At 46.1% G+C, this 18,262-nt stretch overlaps 1 protein-coding gene across 1 annotated transcript; it reads left to right on the top strand.

The window, feature by feature from the left end:
* Positions 1-5,388: 5,388 nt before the first annotated feature.
* Positions 5,389-8,775, top strand: LOC119964181. Its single transcript, XM_038793466.1, has 2 exons — positions 5,389-6,224; positions 8,734-8,775. The coding sequence occupies exons 1-2, from the start codon at positions 5,457-5,459 to the stop codon at positions 8,764-8,766; spliced, it is 801 nt and encodes a 266-aa protein (XP_038649394.1). The 5' UTR covers positions 5,389-5,456; the 3' UTR covers positions 8,767-8,775.
* The last annotated feature ends 9,487 nt before the right edge of the window (positions 8,776-18,262 follow it).

An 18,262-nucleotide genomic window follows, 5' to 3' on the forward strand; every position in this document is an offset into this window, starting at 1 on the left:
TGCAAGGGTCGGGTGGTGGCCTGTGGGGGGAGAGGGGTTCCGACCCCGGGGGGGGGAGCCTCCGATGCGGCCTGGCCCGCGATCGGGGCCCACCGATCGGTGGGTCAGCCTCTCTGTCCCCCGGCCTCTTATCCTACGTGCCGGCCCCTGTACTCCTGTGCCATGTTGCGTCGGGGCCGGTGCGTTGAAGGAGGCCACAGCGCATGCGCACGTTGGCGCCACGTAGGGGCCAGGATTACTCCTGGCTGCAGCCCATTCATGCCGTTGTAAAACGCAACGGCATTTACGACGGCATGGACACTCTGCCGCGGGATGAGAGAATCCCGCCCCCATACATGAACGCCATATATCTGCTTCCCATGTGGAGAAGGCTGTCTGATGCACAGCAGTCAGGATATTCGTATGGTTCAGGGACAAAGTAGCATAGTGCACAGCTTTCCAGTGGTGGAGGGAAGTCCTGTACCCAGAGCGCAGAAAGGGATCTCCTGCCCATCTCTCTTGTCGCTGGTGCTACTTATCTGACTTTGCCATTGAAAGCAATGTATTGCATGGTGCATTAAAATATATTCTTCCACAATAATTTAAGACATTTTCACAACATAGCATAAGGTGAGGAATTCTCCTCCCATTTCTCTTGCAGACTAAACCCCAAGCGGGATGTGCATGATCAAGCTCTCACTTTTTCTTCATGATCGCTCTAACGGGACCAATACGTTGGATGAGATCAACAATTACTCTTTCTAGGTCAAGCCCTCAGAGAATTTCAAGTTTTGATGAAGTCATTAGAAAATGTCCCAAACAAACCTGTGTGCTTCAGAAGTCAGGTTCAAAACTCCAGCAGCAAGTGAAGAGTAAACTGTGAGTATGTATTTAAACCCTCAGCAATGATTCCTATTCGGTGGTTGCTGTTGGGGGGGGGGGGGGGGGGGGGGGGGGAATACAGGGTGAATAACTATGCACCAAAATTCCAAATAATGTGTTTTAAAGTGATATCTCAGTTCAAAACACCATCTTGACTCCTTAGAGGCTTCTTTGCCCCCAAATGAGCCACTGAAAATTACACCCATATTATTAAATTTTCAGTTACGCTGCACAGGTGTAATCTGGTGAAGAGGACTGACCACCCATTGTACAAAGACAATTTGTTTTTGTTTAGTATCTTTAATTTATAGAACTTGCCTGATTATTTTTCCAGAAAAGGGCAGAAAATACAAAATGGGGACAGGAGGATAAAGACAGGACTTTCCACACCCCTGCAATGCATTTCTCACCAGTAGGAGGCAGCCCACCGTTGGCCGCCGGTAGGAAGCCCGTGGCAGGAGGTCGCCGTGGGCGGGCCCGGAATATCTCTTTGCTTTCAAAATCTGGATGATGTGAACAAGGTTACATTTATTCTTCATCCCCTGGTGAGAAAATGATGGTGGGCTTTCTTGAACCATGTTAATTGTGCTCCCACAATAATTTTAGGTGAACAAATTAAGGAATTTCAGGAATGATGATAGAGGCCCATGCCACCTGATAAATAATTTGCGCCTGATGGACTTCAGGATTGGATTTGTTTATTGTCACATGTGCCGAGGTGCAGTGAAATGTATTTTTCTGCGAGCAGCTCAACAGATCATAAAGTACATGAAAAGAATGATTATAAGTTAAATAAAAAGTGGCTCTGTTGGGGAGAGCTCGCAGAGAGTCGCCATGCACCGGCACCATCTTGTAATTGCTTCTCATGTAAATGCTGTGTATGACCTTCCTATTGGTAGCCCTTTCAGAGGAGGGTGACACTGTTCTTATGTTTCTCCATCTTGTGAGCTGTACATATGCAGTCACAGTGCATTTGTAATGGGGAAGGTGGATATACAATCTATTGTCAAAGGTGTGAATTGTGCAAACTACTTGGTCCTGGATGGTGTTTCTAATAATGCATTTTCAGAGACTTCATTAGTGAGAAAAGGGGTTTTATTCAGTGTTTGAGTAGATGCTGCGAGTTCTGAAATAACTCAACCGAAGACAACTCCTCCCCTGGGGTGATTCCCCACTCTGAGTCCCAATTGCTAACCCAGGCCACCTGACCTTTACTCTCGTATGTTGCCCTTAAAGGGACAATCACCACAGTGTTATAGGCTGATTGGATTCTGTTGAATTTATGCTGTTTTCCCACATCGTCTTTCTCGATCCCACCTGCAACCTTTGGCACAGTTGATCACACCATCCTCCACCATGCCTCTTCTCTGCTTTGGAGTTGTGTGGGACTACCCTCACCTGGTTCTATTCCTGTCATAGCTAGAAAATCACAGGCAATAGATTGTTTTCTGTTCCCTTACAATTACAATGGAGGGGCTCCGGATCTATCTTTGGTTCCCCTCCATTTCATATCCACACGTTGTCCCTTGAAATGAATGAAATGAAAAATGAAATGAAATTAAATGAAAATCGTTTATTGTCACAAGTAGGCTTCAAATGAAGTTACTGTGAAAAGCCCCTAGTCGCCACATTCCGGCGCCTGTTCGGGGAGGCTGGTACGGGAATTGAACCGTGCTGCTGGCCTGCCTTGGTCTGCTTTAAAAACGAGCGATTTAGCCCAGTGTGCTAAACCAGCCCCTTGGTGACATTAACAGAATCTTTGGTTGCACATGAATGCTGATGACATCCAGCCTTACCTCACCATCTCGCAAAACCTTTTGTTGCCTCTGATTTGTATTGCTGTTGATCTAACACCCAGCATTGGAACAGTAGAAACTTCCTTCAAGCTAATTATTGGAAAGGCTGAAGTCATTGCCGTCATTCTCTATGGAGCCTGGCTACCTTCTGGGGATAAACCAGACTGCTAACAACCTTCGTTTCCAATTCAATCCTGAGATAATCTTTCAACCCCATGGACTGGACTTTCAGGATTGGAACTGCCCACTCTGACAGGCCCATTGCCGTTTTACCTTCAATTGAGCATTGATTGGCAGCAGCAGGACTTCCTTCTGCCCTTGATGGAAGCCCTGTCGTGGAGAGCTGTCAGCCAATCTGATTGGCCATCAATTCCAGTCCTTCCAGGCACAATTCTGCAGTGGCCAGAAGAGGTACTGCAGTGTCATGCATTAGCCTCAGTCCCAGACTGCACTTCAGGCAGGTACCAGGGGCGGGATTCTCCAATAATCTCGCTATGTCCCCACTCTGGCGTCAAAACGTGGCAATTCACTCTGGACTTTCCTGAACAAAGTCCAGAGTGATTCTCCTACCTGAAGGGGGCTGGTAGGGCCCCGGAGTGCTCCTCACAGCTCTGGCTGCAGATACGGGGCCCTGCACTTCTGACCGGGAGCCCGCGCATGTGCACGGTGGCGGCCTTCGCCGGCTGCCCCCTGCGACATGGTGGACTCACACCGTGGACCAGCCCCGAAAATATAGCCCCCCCCAAGATTGCGCGCGTCTGTGGATCGAAGGCCCCCAATCACTAGCCTGGCCATCCATGCGACTGACTCTGCAGCCGCCACTGGCCGTTCCCGACAGACAAAACACGGTTAGAACCACGCCGTCGGGAACTCGGCCAGTTTTCGTCTGAAAATCGCCGTGGGGTCCTCTGTAAATGACCCCCTACCCGGAGTTGACGCCCATTCTCCGCCCCCACGCCGATCGCGATTTCAGTGCGGAGGCTTGGAGAATCCTGCCCTGGGGTCCCAGAGAGGTGAGGGTACGGGATGCTTTGGAGGGTCAGGAGGGGTGGTGTTGGGTTGGGGGGGTGACAGTAGGAGCTCCCAGGTCCTGAGGGGAGTGCGTCCTCAATCTGTTAAGGTCTGTAATGGACAATTTTAATACTTAATATTGAATAACTGCTTAATAGTGTGATTAACTAAAGCTGCAGGCGTTTGTGTGTGTGCACGGTTAGAGAGAGAGAGAGAAAAACTGATATCCCAGCTGTCTGAAGGTCGAGATGGTAAAATTAGGAGAAAAACAACTTATATGGAATGGAGATTTACTTGTATCTTTTGAATGTTTAAAGACTGAAGGTTGAGGCGCTCGGCGCGCTTTCCTCTCTCTCCTGTAGAGAGAGGAGGGTGTTCTCTGCAGAGTTAAGAAATAAACTAACTTGCTCTTATTCATGACTCATTGTTTCTGAGTTTTCCTTTTTCCCACCACAGATCTTGGCGACGAAGGATGGGATCCCGTGCTTGAGATAGACACTGGGAGATTCCGGGGAGGCGTTAGTGCTGACGCCTTGAGGGCTTTTCACCTCATCTCAAACGCTTCAATTGGGCATCAGCGTGAGAGGACCAGGAATTACTGTGTCACCTCAGCACCGGGATCCGGACTGAAATCTGTGGTAAGGAATTTCTCTATTATTAATTATAGACAGTGGTGAACAGTCTCACAGTGACGGGTGGATTTAGACTTGGATTTATCAAACAGGTTGGACCTGTAAAAATACCTAAACAATAGGTATTGGTTTGCTGGTTTAGGAAAACCAAGCCACCTAAGCGGACACGCTTACGTGCGGGAGCCTCCGGAGGAAAATCAAGTCACAAGGGATAAGGTCGCTGTGAGTCTGGGTCACAAGTAAGAGACCGGTCATGGGTAATAGCAATGGGAAAAAACAAACAAATGCTGCAAGTTTAAATAGCCCTCATATATGATACACGGTTACTAATTATGGACAAGACTCAGTGAGTCAAGTTAAAATGTGGGTGAAGGAGTGTGGTTTTCCTGAAGGAGGAAATTTTAGTTTAAGACAATTGGAATTATTAAAAACTCAGTTAGAACAGAGGGCAAAAGAACGTGGAAAGAAAAGCAAAAGGAAAAGAGAAACAATAAATTGGGCGGCTTATGGTATGTGGAAAACAGAGACAGAAATAAGAAATAGACGATCACAGGCGAAACCCAAAGAAACTGCAAATAAAACCAACTCTCTTCAGTGTGTTAAGTCTATTTCAGGGCACCCCATTCCGGATGATCCCGACCTGGATGGCTGCCTCCCGCGCCCAATGGCTCCTCCACAAGTGGCCCCCACGATCCCAGGCCAACAGTCGCGACCGAGCCCTCCACCATATAGTGAACCCCCTCGGGGAATGCCTGAGACGTCCATGGGAACTCTACCGTCAGGAGCTGACCGTCACCCCCTTTACCCAGATATCAGTACTATGACTACATCTGACTCCCCAGTAGCTCACCATAGCCAGAGTAAGGCGTCGTGCAGACCTAAATCTGCCCTTCCAGATGCACCAGGACCGTTTAATTATCACAAAGGCGACAAAGAAAGGGAAGGAGACAGTAAATTTCTCGGCAGTGTCCTCAATGCTCCAATGATAGAGGTGGCGGGCCCGGAGGGACAACCGATACTTGTCCACAGACCGTGGACAATGAAAGACATTGAATGTGCCTATGAACAACCCCCGGATCCCAGAGAAGCTGGAGGCCAGAAATTTGCAGGCGAGGCACGCAAGTTCTGCCTTGAGTTTCGCCCCACATCTCATGAGATGCGGCGATTATTGGGGATGAAATTGGGCGCAGACATCTCCAAGATCCGATACAATTGGCCAGATGATAATGTACGAGCTCGCCAAGTTCAACCAGACCATGCAGATAATGTGCCTTATAACGCCTTTGTTACAGGTCTGGTGGACGCCTGTCAAACTGCCTTTCCGGTAAGAATGGACATGACAAAAATTGCCATGTGTAAGCAGCGTGACGGTGAAACTGTGTCCCAGTACCTGACCCGGCTCACAGAAGTCCATAACGCTCATAGTGGACTTACACCACCAGCTGACATGAATATAGCTGAAGTGACTCCGTATGAGGCACATCTGCGGAACAGTTTTATGAATAGATTAAGTGAGGACTTTGCTAAGAAGGTGAAAAATACATGTATTACATGGGACACAGGGAAACTCAACTTAATCGAACAACACTCCATACACACTGAAAAGCTACTGACACAAGAAAAGGCGAAGCGGAACAAAAGGAGGGAGGATCAGAGTCACCAAGCACAGCTAACTATGATGCAGATGGTGACACAGTTGCAGAAGGTTAGCAACGAGGAAGAGGTAGAGGACGGACAAGAGGAAGAGGCAGAGGAGTTCGAGGGCGAGGACGCGGTAAGACGGATGGGTGTTTCACGTGCGGAAGCAAGGACCACTGGGCAAGAGACTGTCCAACAAAGAGACAAGAAGGGCCAAGAGACGATGATGACAATGGTAATTGACAAAGGGGAGGAGAGGACGATGGAGGTATGCCTGAAGGAGAGGGTGAGTCCAAAACTTTGATGGTTTGCAATGAAGAACCGCTTAAGCTAACCTCTTGTACTAACGTTCTTGAAAACTTTACACAGACTATAGAGAGTGTGATGCATGAATCTAAATCGCGAGGCACTTATGTTAAGTATAATGAAGAATTCTATTGACGAATGCCAGTGTGCGTATTAACTGTGGAAGGGGAAAGGCTTACGTTTTTAGTTGACTCCGGTGCGGGAAACTGTGATACAGATTAGTCAATTAAAGGCACCGATTAAGACGAGTGTGAGGTACCTGAACTCCATCGGGGCATCTGGCGTCATAGTACAAAAACAATTTACTGCACCCTTAAGGTGTGAGACTAATTATGGAGAAAGGTTTAAATTTGCATTTTTACTCTCTAGGTGTTGCCCGATTAATCTCTTGGGACGGGATTTGATAGGAAAATTGGGACTTAGCCTGGTCAGCACCCCAGAGGGACTAAGGGTTATGGAAGGAAAGGAAATAGCATTCCAAGGAGTTAAATTTGATGCCAGACCTCTGATGTATATTTATGAATGGAGATTGACTCCAGTGGCAGTGAGTTCAGTAAACCGAGCACTCATGGGAGAAGCACGCGAACGCGTTAACCCTATTAACACTGACTTTATGTCCAAGGAGAATCTACACTGCACCGCACATATTCACTTGGGGGGAACCAGATAATCAATATGAGAATGAATGGCTCGGGAAGTTGCAAAAGTCTGAGGTGCTGCTGATACGGGAGTTATATTGGGATGAGCATAGGTGCGCTGCAAGTATAGACCTGTCTAGAATACGTCTGAGATCGGGAGTACCACACCCCTTTACAATAGAAGGGTCACACCCCCATGTATCGTTAGCGAAAGAGCGCAACAGACAATGGAAAGATTTGGGACCGTGGGTCCTTAAAAATCTCAAAGTCAATGATTGGACACTGCTTTCAGAAAGAACTGTGTGGTTCAGTACGAGTATGCGAGCTTATAAAAAGAATCTTAACTGGCTATCTCAGGCAGAGAGAGTGGTGGAAATAGTCCCCACCTCGGACCAGAGCCATAGGGGAACAACCTGGAGTTTTGTACAAATTACTGCCGATGACCCGCGACTGCAGACAGTTCCGGGGAAACTTTGGGAAAAGGGAAAACATGATGTGGGTCTAATACGCGATTGTGAGCCCGTAAAGATTACAGCAAAGTCTGATTATAGACCATGCAGAACACAGTATCCGCTAAAACCCGAAGCGGTAGAAGGGATCACCCCCGTATTCAATTCACTATTGAAGGTGGGAGTCATCGTACCCTGCGAAAACTCACCAATGCGTACACCGATTTTCCCTGTAAAAAAGGCGACTCTCCCGGGAGAACCCGAGGGATGGAGGTTTGTACAGGACTTGCAGGCAGTCAATGATGCTGTTATGGCCAGAGCCCCTAATGTTCCGAATCCATATACCATTTTGGCACAGATCCCACCCGGGAGCAGGTGGTTCTCCATAGTAGACCTCGCTAATGCATTCTTTAGCATTCCTGTTCACCCAGACAGTCAGTACTGGTTTGCTTTTTCATTTAAGGGAAGTTCTTATACATTTACAAGGTTATGTCAGGGATATTGTGAATCGCCCACCATCTACAACGAAACGTTAAAAAAGAGTTTGGAGCCACTAATCCTGTCCCTGGGATCAGCCCTCGTACAGTATGTAGACGATTGTCTAATCGCAGCTCCAACCAAGGAGCAGTGTGAGCAAGACACAGTGGCACTATTATGCCACCTAGCTGAGGAAGGACACAAGGCAAGCCTTTCAAAATTGCATTTCGTGCAAGAACAAGTAATGTTTCTGGGACATTTTATATCAGCACAGGGTAAGACCTTGGGACAAAGCAGAGTGAAAGCAATCCAAGAAATCCCTAAACCCAGGACTAAAAAAACAGTTGATGTCCTTCTTGGGGGTGTGCTCATACTGTAGGTTGTTTATTCCCAACTATGCCGTCCTCGAAGCCCCTCTGAGTGACATAGCCCACGAGAAGGGGCTTGCAAGCCCACAGTGCACTCAGCTGGACCCCAGAAGCAGAAAAGGCGTTCAGCGACTTGAAATTGGCTTTACAGTCTACACCGACCCTAGGAATTCCCAACCCAGATAAAATTTTTACCCAAACGGTAGATGGAAAACGAGGCTGCATGACGTCCGTGCTGTTACAAGAGCACGGAGGGAAACTTCGGCCTGTGGCATATTTCTCTGCTAAATTGGACCCAGTAGCAGCGGGGCTGCCTACTTGCCTGAGAGCAGTCGCAGCTGCAGAAAAAGCAATAGCAGTCTCTAGAGATATCGTGGGATACAGCGAATTAACTTTGTTGGTACCACATGCAGTCTCACTACTTCTCCTAGACCAAAAAACAGCTCATATGTCTGCGGCAAGGTGGTTAAGATATAACACGGTCCTGCTGGAAATGCCAAACATTACAGTGAAAAGGTGTACCATACTTAACCTCGCCGCTCTTCTTCCCACCGCAGGTGATGGGGAACCACATGATTGTGTTGCTCTAACTAATGAAGTTTGGAGTCCGTGACCTGACTTGCAGGATACCCCCCTACAAAATCCCAACATGGAATTGTTTGTGGATGGGTCTGCGTTCAGAGATCGAGAAGCGGGCCAGAACTGTGTGGGGTATGCCATAGTCACATCACACAACATACTGAAAGCAGAGCTGCTTCCTAGACACCTCTCCGCACAAGCTGCGGAACTGATAACCCTTACAGAAGCATGTAAACTTGCAGAAGGCAAGTCCGTTACTATCTACACAGACAGTAGATATGCCTTTGGGGTGACTCATGATTTCGGAACCTTGTGGAAACATAGGGGATTCTTAACATCAACAGGCAAACCAATCACGCACCATGGGCTGATTTCTGATCTCTTGGACGCAGTCCTCTTACCTAAGTGTATTGCAGTCTGTAAGTGTGACGCACATACAGGGAAAACCGATCCAGTCTCACAGGGAAATGCAAGGGCGGATGCGGCAGCGAAAGCAGCAGCGCGAAAACCTATCAGTGATAATGTAAACATGCCAATGCTAACAGTTCCTATCCCAACAGCGGACATACAAGACCTGCAAACACAAGCATCACGGGAAGAAAAGAAAGAATGGTCAAAGGCCATTAAGGTAAAAGAAGGGATATGGTACGGCCCCAATGATAAGCCATGTCTACTGAGAGCGCTATTTCCTCATTATGCTAAGTTGACACACGGCAAGGACCATGTGTCAAAAGGAGGGATGTTCAAGAGTATCGCTGCACATTGGTACACCAGAGGCTTTACTAGTTACTCCCAGAAATTTTGTGAGCGATGTGTTATTTGTGCTACCAATAATGTGGGGAGAGGAATTAAGATAAGCCCAGGGGCGCACCCAGAACCACTGAGACCCTTCGAGCATATTCAAATGGACTTTAATGAGCTAACCCCAAGTGAAGGGAAGAAATACTGCCTAGTAATGGTTGACATGTTCTCTAAGTGGGTAGAGGTGTTCCCTAGAGCCAAACAAGATGCTAGTGCAGTAACCAAGGCCCTGTTAACTGAAATTATTCCACGATGGGGCATCCCAGAGAAAATCAGCACTGATAATGGCACGCCATTTGTAAACCAGGCCCTTAAGCAGGTAGAATACCTAGGCATTGATCTAAGGCAACACTGCATACCATCCAGCGAGTGGAGGAGCGGTAGAAAGGGAAAATGCCACTCTGAAAAATAAGCTAGCAAAGTGTTGCGATGAAATGGGAATACCATGGACGAAAGCCCTGCCCGTAGTACTAATGTACATGAGGACTAGGGTCAGAGGTAGAGCCAATTTAAGTCGATTTGAAATATTATTCGGCAGACCACCCAACACTGGAATTGGGCCAAAACCTGTCGCGAGGACCCTGACTAGCCATTGTGAGGATGAAATGTTACGTTACTGTACAAAACTCTCTGGGATTTTATCTCAGGTGCTCGTTGCTCGTTCTGGGTGAGTGTGCTTAACACTCAATTTGGCTCTGTTTCGTTACTTTGCTCTGGAGTCGCCAGGTATCGTTAAGATACCGCCTCAAGTTTCAAGGTCAAGTTCAAAGCAATAAACTGTACACCAATTAGTAAGTTCAAACAAATGAGTTTATTATAATACAATTATAATACTACCCATGCACACGCTAAGATGATTAAACTATTCCTACCACTAAATAAACCAATACTTATCTTAAAGGGAACTGCCGGATCAGGGGACAAGGCCTCTTGCTCTGCACTGGTCTGCAGACTTCAGGTTGGTACGGGTTAAAAAGGGGTCAGGAGTGTCTATCTCTGGTAGCGATCATTGTGAGACACTTAATTGCTGGCGGCTGCTGTCCCAAATCTCTCCTCTCTCTCGGTCAAGGTCTTCTACGGTAAAAGGCTGGTCGAGAGGACTGGTCCAGAGAGGAGGGCTGGTCAAGCAGAACGAACTAAGTTTGGGACCTGTCTTTTATAGGTCCTAGGGCTTTGCACCCTTTTGGGCGGACCCTTTACCTGCTGGGAATCGATTGGGTCTCTTCCCAATCGATTTGTTTGAATCCCCCCAATACTGAGGCTGTCCCTCGGTTACTGGGCGGGCCTTCAAGTGCTTTGTTTTCGAACCCCGCTGGTGCTGGGGTTTCTGGTTTCCCATAAACTGTTGCAATCACTTCCCTATTTGTGTCCATTGTCCCTGGGATTGTTCCATTACTATGTTAACTATCCTGGAGATTACCTCATTAGTATGCGGAATGTTCGTTTTGGTGCTGTCTGCTCTCTTAGCAGACAGAATACACATTGGCTTGGTGCAGCCTGCTTGTGCTGCAAACTTTGTCCATTCTAACCTGCCAGCTTTGCATTCCTCCATTTTGTATTGAGGGAATGGCCAACTTCGGTGGCTACACAAGCTCAAGTGAAGGAAGCCCTGCCACGACCGGCTGAGGGGAAGTTGCATGACCTGCAGCCAGGCGACTGGGTAGTGGTGAAAGACTTCAGGAGGAAGAGCTGGAGAGCTAGACGGTGGCTGGGACCATTCCAGGTGCTCTTGTGACGCAGACAGCGATAAAGTTAGCAGAAAGAGCAACGTGGATTCACGCTAATCATTGTAAGCGGGTTCCGGAGCCCCAGCTCACACCCGACAAGTCAACATGAAAGGGGTAATGTCGCTTATCATGATGCTTATGCTGGAATTGGTAATGGGAAAAGCGTATTGGGCTGGAGAGGTTACAGTGACATTAACCAGAGGAGAGACAGGCACATTTACGTGTGACCCATGGCCCTATGACTCTAAATACTTGCAAGATGATAAGTACTTATGCCGAGACCCCTGTGGCCCATACAACTGGAACCTGGTGGTGGCGACCACGGTGAAAGGAATCCCCAAAACTGGACCATGCATCTGCCAATGCCTACAGAAAGCAGCTATAGCAAACCTGTCCCGCAGTTACCGGATGTTGAAACTATCTGACCCAACAGCAGCAAGGGAACAAGTTGACTTAAGAGGAGGCAAACCAGTGGATACCTCCATTCGAGAATGAACTGTCAATAGACTAATCTTCTGTATCATATAGCTAAAATGACAACCTGTTTCCCATTTTATGTACCAAAGATTAATGATGGTATTATTGAAAAATCTACAGGAGTACGATGATACCTGATGTATGTTCTTTGAGCAAACATTTGTTTAACAATAAGGGAATGTAGATACTGCTTAGGTGACTGGCTGCGATTAAAATTTTGATAGATGTTGTCATTAGCATGACAAAAAGGAGTGAATTGTAATGGACAATTTTAATACTTAATATTGAATAACTGCTTAATAGTGTGATTAACTAAAGCTGCAGGCGTTTTTGAGTGTGTGTGCAAGTTTAGAGAGAGAGAGAAAAAAACTGATATCCCAGCTGTCTGAAGGTCAAGATGGTAAAGTTAGGAGAAAAACAACTCCTTATATGGAATGGAGATTTACTTGTATCTTTTGAATACTATAAAGACTGAAGGTTGTGGCGCTCGGCATGCTTTCCTCTCTCTCCTGTAGAGAGAGGAGGGTGTCCTCTGCAGAGTTAAGAAATAAACTAACTTGCTCTTATTCATGACTGATTGTTTCTGAGTTTTCCTTTTTCCCACCACAGGTCTTCCAATTGAAGAGCCCTCCCCTCTGCCATTCCCACCCAATACTGAGGATTAAAAACCTTTTCAGTTTCCCACCCTCAGTCAGCAGGCGCCCGTTTGCCTAAAAAATGAGGCTGAGGCAGGAAAAGGCCCTTTAGTGGCCATTAAGTGATATTGCGTCTGGGTCAGGGCAGGGTAGGAATCCCGTCCATGCAATTTTATACCCCCCCACCCTATCCCCTGCCTCAGAACCCCCTGCCGGGGGAGCAGGGGGTGAAATTCTGGCCAACATCACCAATGCCATCTACTTCTACCTCTGAAACATTGTTCATACTTAGCTCTGTCTCAGCCCAATTGCTGCTGAAACTATAATCAGTGCATTTGTTACCTCTAGCCTTAACTATTGTAGTGCTATTTTGCCCACTTCGCCCTTTCATTCATCTGAAGTTCCGACGCTTGTGTCTTAAATCGTACTAAGTCCAAAATCATCCATTACCCCTGTGCCTGCTGACCAACATTAGCACCTGGTCCAAAGCAACACAATTTTCAATTTATTTTTCAAATTCCTTTATGCCTTGGCCCCATCCCACCTCTATAAACACCTCAAACCCTCTGAAGTCTGTGCTTCTCCGGCAACTTACGTATCCTCATATTTCTTGGTACACCATTGGCAACCACGCCTTCAAATGCCGAGGTCCAAAGTTCTCCAATTTGGGGAGGCAGTGGTGTAGTGCTAGTGTCACTGGACAAGTTGTTCACAGACCCTGGGGACCGGGTTTGATTCCCACCATGGCAGACGCTGGAATTTAAATTCAATTAAAAATCGGGAATTAAGAATTTAATGAAATCCATGAAACCATTGCTGATTATTATAAAACCTCATCTGGTTTCACTAATGCCCTTTAGGGAAAGAAATCTGTCATCCTTGCCTGGCCTACGCGTCACTCCAGACCCACAGAAATGTGGTTGACTCTGAACTGCCCCTTTTGAAATGGCCTAGCAAGCCACACAGTGTAAGGGCAATTAGGGATGAGCAACAAACTCTGTCTTTACCAGCGCCGCTCACATCCCACGAAATAAATATTTTTTTTAATTCCCTCCGTAGCCATCTTTCCCTCTCTCCCCTCCTGTACAAGACTTCAACCAAGCTTTTGGTCACTAGATCAGCTGGGTCGGGGCACTGTGCAGGCCCCACCGTGGGGTGGTTCCAGTTCAGCCACGCCCTCTGATGATGGGCTACGGGAGCGTCCATGGAGGGCAGAGATTTAAACTACAGCCCTATCTTGAACATAGAGCAAGCAACAATCCTTCCAGCTGTTAGCTGTTTGTAAAGGTATGTGGAAGTTTCTAAATTGTTTGTTTTTTGTTATTCCTTTTGAACAGTTAATCCTATTGTTACTGATTATTTTAAAGTGTATTTTTTAATTTAATTTTTCCGGAGTTTTGATGATTATTACGTAATATTTATGAGTGAACACAGGTATTGTTATTTGTTTTAAATTTATGAAACTACTGTATAAATCTGCACTATAATCTTACGTGTGCCATGCTTAAAAGTGTTGTATGTTTTAAGTTACAGTATGGCAATTGAAAATTTATTGTGAAGAAAAGAACCCAGAACGTCACAGATGATGACCTGGATACCTTATTGCATGAGGTGGAAGGGAGGAGAGCTTATATTCTAGGCAATGGAAAATCTAAGCCACCAAAGAAAGTTCGATCAATGGCTTGGAAGCAAGTGGCGGAAAATCGGTCTGCAAGCAGTGAAGTGCCTAGGACAACTGATCAGTGCCGAAAGAAACGTAACGATCTAATGCGTTCAGCCAGAGTATGTATAATAAAAAAATTATTGTTAAAACTTAAATCTGCATGCAAAAGTTAAAAAAAGAAAAGCAATCACAAGCCTGCTATGATGTAAATGTAGCATCAGCTGCAGAGGGGTTAGGTTACAGGCCATAACATTTACTAACAATGCTTAAACTAATTAGGACATGCAATGTAAATGAGACTATCTCCTTCATAATCTTCTTAAGTGCCATAAAATGTTGTTACCTTGGAGATGTGTTGGAACAAGAGCACTCAGAATCTTCAGTAGGTTCAGAGCCTTTGACATTGTCGGTGGAAGACCACGCACCTCTTGAACATCTATTTGTAAATCAATCGGACATCACTAATGTTTGCTTATTCAGAAATACGTGATGTTGTAATAGCAGTGGCTGGACGTGATGAGACCAGCTGCAATGTGACATTTTGTTTAATCATAACTACCGCAACTTTTCCAAATTTCTTGCAATAAAATATATTTTCTCACTTAAACACAATGGTCAATAAAATAATTTTCCACTAAAACACAATGGTTCTGTCTTTTTGTAAAGGGGAGGGACGAGAGGGAAGAAACCGAGGGAGGGAAGCAAAGTGGGGGGGGGGGGCAGGACGGAATAGGAGTGGGAGGGAGGGACATAGAAATATACGAGCAGGAGGAAGCCATTCGTCCCTTTGAGCCTGCTCCGTCATTCATTAAGGTCATGGCTAATCATCCCACCCAGTAGCCTATTCCTGCTTTCTTCCCATATCCTTTAATCCCCTTCACCCCACGTGCTATATCTAACAGCTTCTTGAAAATACAATGTTTTGGCCTCAACTACTTCCAGTGGCGACAAATTGCATAGGCTCACTGCTCTCTGGGTGAAGAAATGTATCCTCATCTCTGTCCTAAATGGTATACCCAGTATCCTCAGACTGTGACTCATAGTTCTGGATACTCACACCATCGCGAACATCCTTCTTGTATCTACCCTGTCTAGTTCTGCTAGAATTTTGAAGGTTTCAATGAGATCCCCCCGCAATCTTCTGAACTCCAACAAATACAATCCTAACTGACTTAATCTCTCCTCATGCGTCATTCCTGCCATTCCAGGAAAAGGCCTGGAAAAACTTTGCTGCACTCCCCCTACAGCAATAAAATCCTTCCTCAGACAAGGAGACCAAAACTGCACACAGTATTCCATGTGTAGCCTCACCAAATCCCTGCATAATTGCAGTAAGACATACTGCTCCTGTAATCTAATCCTCTCACAATGAAGGGCAACATACCATTTGTCTTCTTTACCATCTGCTGCGCCTGCGTGCTTGCTTTCAGTGACTGGTGCTCGAGGACATCAGTGTGTGAGGACTGGTGTACAAGATGAGGAAGGAGGGAGGGTTTTGACATATCAATTGTTAATTTTACAAGCTCTAGACCGAAACCAGCAGAGCCATGCAATCTTGAACCACCCTTATGTAACCTGGAGCTTGGGCCTGCACACCTACACCATGAGTTATGCCTGCATTGGTTTCATATTGCCCTCCTCCAGCTCATCCATTTCTGATGGCAAGACATCTTCCGGGTGAATGCTCAGTCTATGCTGAAAAGCAAAGTTGTGCAATGCACAACACACTTCAACAATCTTTGTGACTATTTCCAATGCATACTGTAACATGCCCCCAGACTTGTCCAGACATCGAAAACATGATTTCAAAACATCAATTGTCCTCTCCACTACCTGCCGTGTTGTTACAGGTGCACAGTTCTATCGTTCCTGTGCTTCATTGTTGGTCCTCTGGAATAAGCCATGTTCTCCATTGGTATCCCTTGTCACCTAGTAACCATCCTTTAATTCTTTTCTGTGATTCCAAACCCACTAATTCATTCAAATAGTTTTTAATGGAATTAACAGCTTCATTACAAGCCAAAGTTTTTTAAAAAAATAATCGCGGCGTGCATGTGCGGCATACGATCTCCGTACACCAGAAGATTGTGTGGAAGTTACGGGTGCCTATCAGAAAATAAGGCTGATTTGATGCTGGCATCGCCATTTTGCAGCTCAATGATCGAACTTAAACGGTCTCTTATTTGAGCATGGGTCAAAACATGGTCAGCAGCAGGAAGAATCATTCCCACCCGTGATGTTTAAAGGGATTATAAATTACTTTAAACTTAGTTGCTGATTGAATTCTACCCAAGGTTGCTGAGATTGTGTGATTATTTTGATGCTTTCTTGAGTTCTTTAAAGTTGGTGAAATCTACAGCAAGCAGTGTGACGATATTGAAGGCCTTGAAGGTACTGACCTAAGGTTTCAACACTCATTTGCTCTCAGAAATGGGTTGGAGTTTCCTAGCACGTCACGCTGGCGGAATCTTCTGGTCCCACCGATATGAACGGAGATTTCAATGGCTCACTGGTTCCACCGTGGGGAAACCTGGATACCTCTGGCCACGGGAACAGTTAGGTAGGAATTTCCCTCAGAACACAGCATAATTTGGAACAGAGGCACACAAGTAAGGGCAGATTGTTGGAAGAGGGAGGAAATTGTTCCATTTTGCAAATATTTTTAAAGAGCATAAGATTTCGCCAATACAGTGCTACACTCGTGGGTACAGTGTAACTGGAGGGCTGCTGATTATTAGTGGAGGAACAGAGGATGGTCCTGGAGGATAATGTTGAGCAGTTTTTGGACTAGAAACGCACGTTTTACACTGCGCCAACTCAAATGGGCAGCAGCAGCCTGGACTGGTTGAGTGACAGGCAAGAGTCGATGTTGGGGAGACCTGAATGCAGCCAACAAGTTCATGCTCAACTGCGCCACTGCCACTACCTTAGAAACATTAGCAATCTGCTGGAGGACAGATTGGTGAACTGTTGTGACATCCTAAAACCCCTTTGAAAGCTGGTATCTGGAACCATGATGGTAGCAGTTTGAGCCTGTACAGCAGCAAGCTAAGCTTGCATGACTTTAATTTGTGCTTCCACTGCAGCATCCAGGCATTGGTTGGCTGCTGCTTATGTTGCAATGTAAGTTGAGACCATCAGATGATGCACCATGGCTGGTTCCAAAAGTATGTCAATAGTGTTGGCTGCCAGTTCCACACTGGAGAGGATGAGCTCGCAGCTCTGAGCAAAACCCTATGCAAAGTTGGTGCCAGATTTCTCCAGGCGTTTTTACATAAGATGAAAGCTTTTCTGGCAGGTTTGTACATACCAATCATTCTACCCCATAGCTCGTTCCATCGGACATCTCATTTGTGTCCTCTAGCAGAACTCATGTGTCTTTACTCTCCAGCAAGTCAACATCTCTGTTGTCCTCTTTCATATGCCTTGACTGCAGCTCCCTTATGGCCGGTGCATCATCTTGTGCAGCTCCTTGCCCTAAACTATCCTGTAAAGTACACACAATGTCAGAATCTGAGGTGATAAGTGCGAGTGTGAGATTAAGTGACTGTGTTTCTTCATCATCACTGTCCTGTTCCTTTTCCACCATTGCTTGTCCTGGATGCTGTTCTTGGATGTCTGAAACTAAAAAGGCAAAAGAGTACAGTTGTGATGTGTGGAGTGTAGGAAAGCAGGAAGTGCATTCTTACATTATCCACAGCTTCTAAATCAGAAGAGATAGTAAGATATGGGGTGGGCAGGGAGGTTATATGTGAGAATGAGGGGAGGGTAAGATGATATTGTCATCTTTGATGGTTTGATGGCCCTGCTAGCCATGGCCTCAGTGATCTCCTCCATGAGGGTAAAGATGTGCAGCTATGCCTATCTCTAACCAATTTGCACTGCTGCCTCCAGTTGCCTTCCTCTTGTCCAGCAAGAGAGAGAACTGTGTGTTGGTGAGCGCGGTGTAACCAACTTGGGTGATGTGGATGTCATGATTGAATATCTGGCAGTGTGTGAAAGCTGTGAGATATGAGTGTGAGACTTTACAACAATGCTGTGTGTGTGAGGGTGAGTGAAACTATGAATGTGAGGTATGAGCCCTGATTGATAAAAAATACTTTGTAGGAGCGTGTGGTGCTTTCAGCAGTGTGATGCTGATGCTGTAGTTTGTGAGAATTTGGACACGCATTCACTGGCCTGAACACACTTGTGGGGGTCATTG

This window comes from Scyliorhinus canicula, chromosome 4, assembly GCF_902713615.1.
Source record: "Scyliorhinus canicula chromosome 4, sScyCan1.1, whole genome shotgun sequence".
Classification (NCBI taxonomy): Eukaryota; Metazoa; Chordata; class Chondrichthyes; order Carcharhiniformes; family Scyliorhinidae; genus Scyliorhinus; species Scyliorhinus canicula.

Bases quoted from the DNA above. Each gene is read 5' to 3' on its own strand.
- LOC119964181 (XM_038793466.1), top strand. From the start codon at position 5,457: ATGCGGCGATTATTGGGGATGAAATTGGGCGCAGACATCTCCAAGATC. The intron at 6,225-8,733 runs GTGAGTCCAAAA...TTCCCACCGCAG, and splicing joins AGGTATGCCTGAAGGAGAGG to GTGATGGGGAACCACATGAT.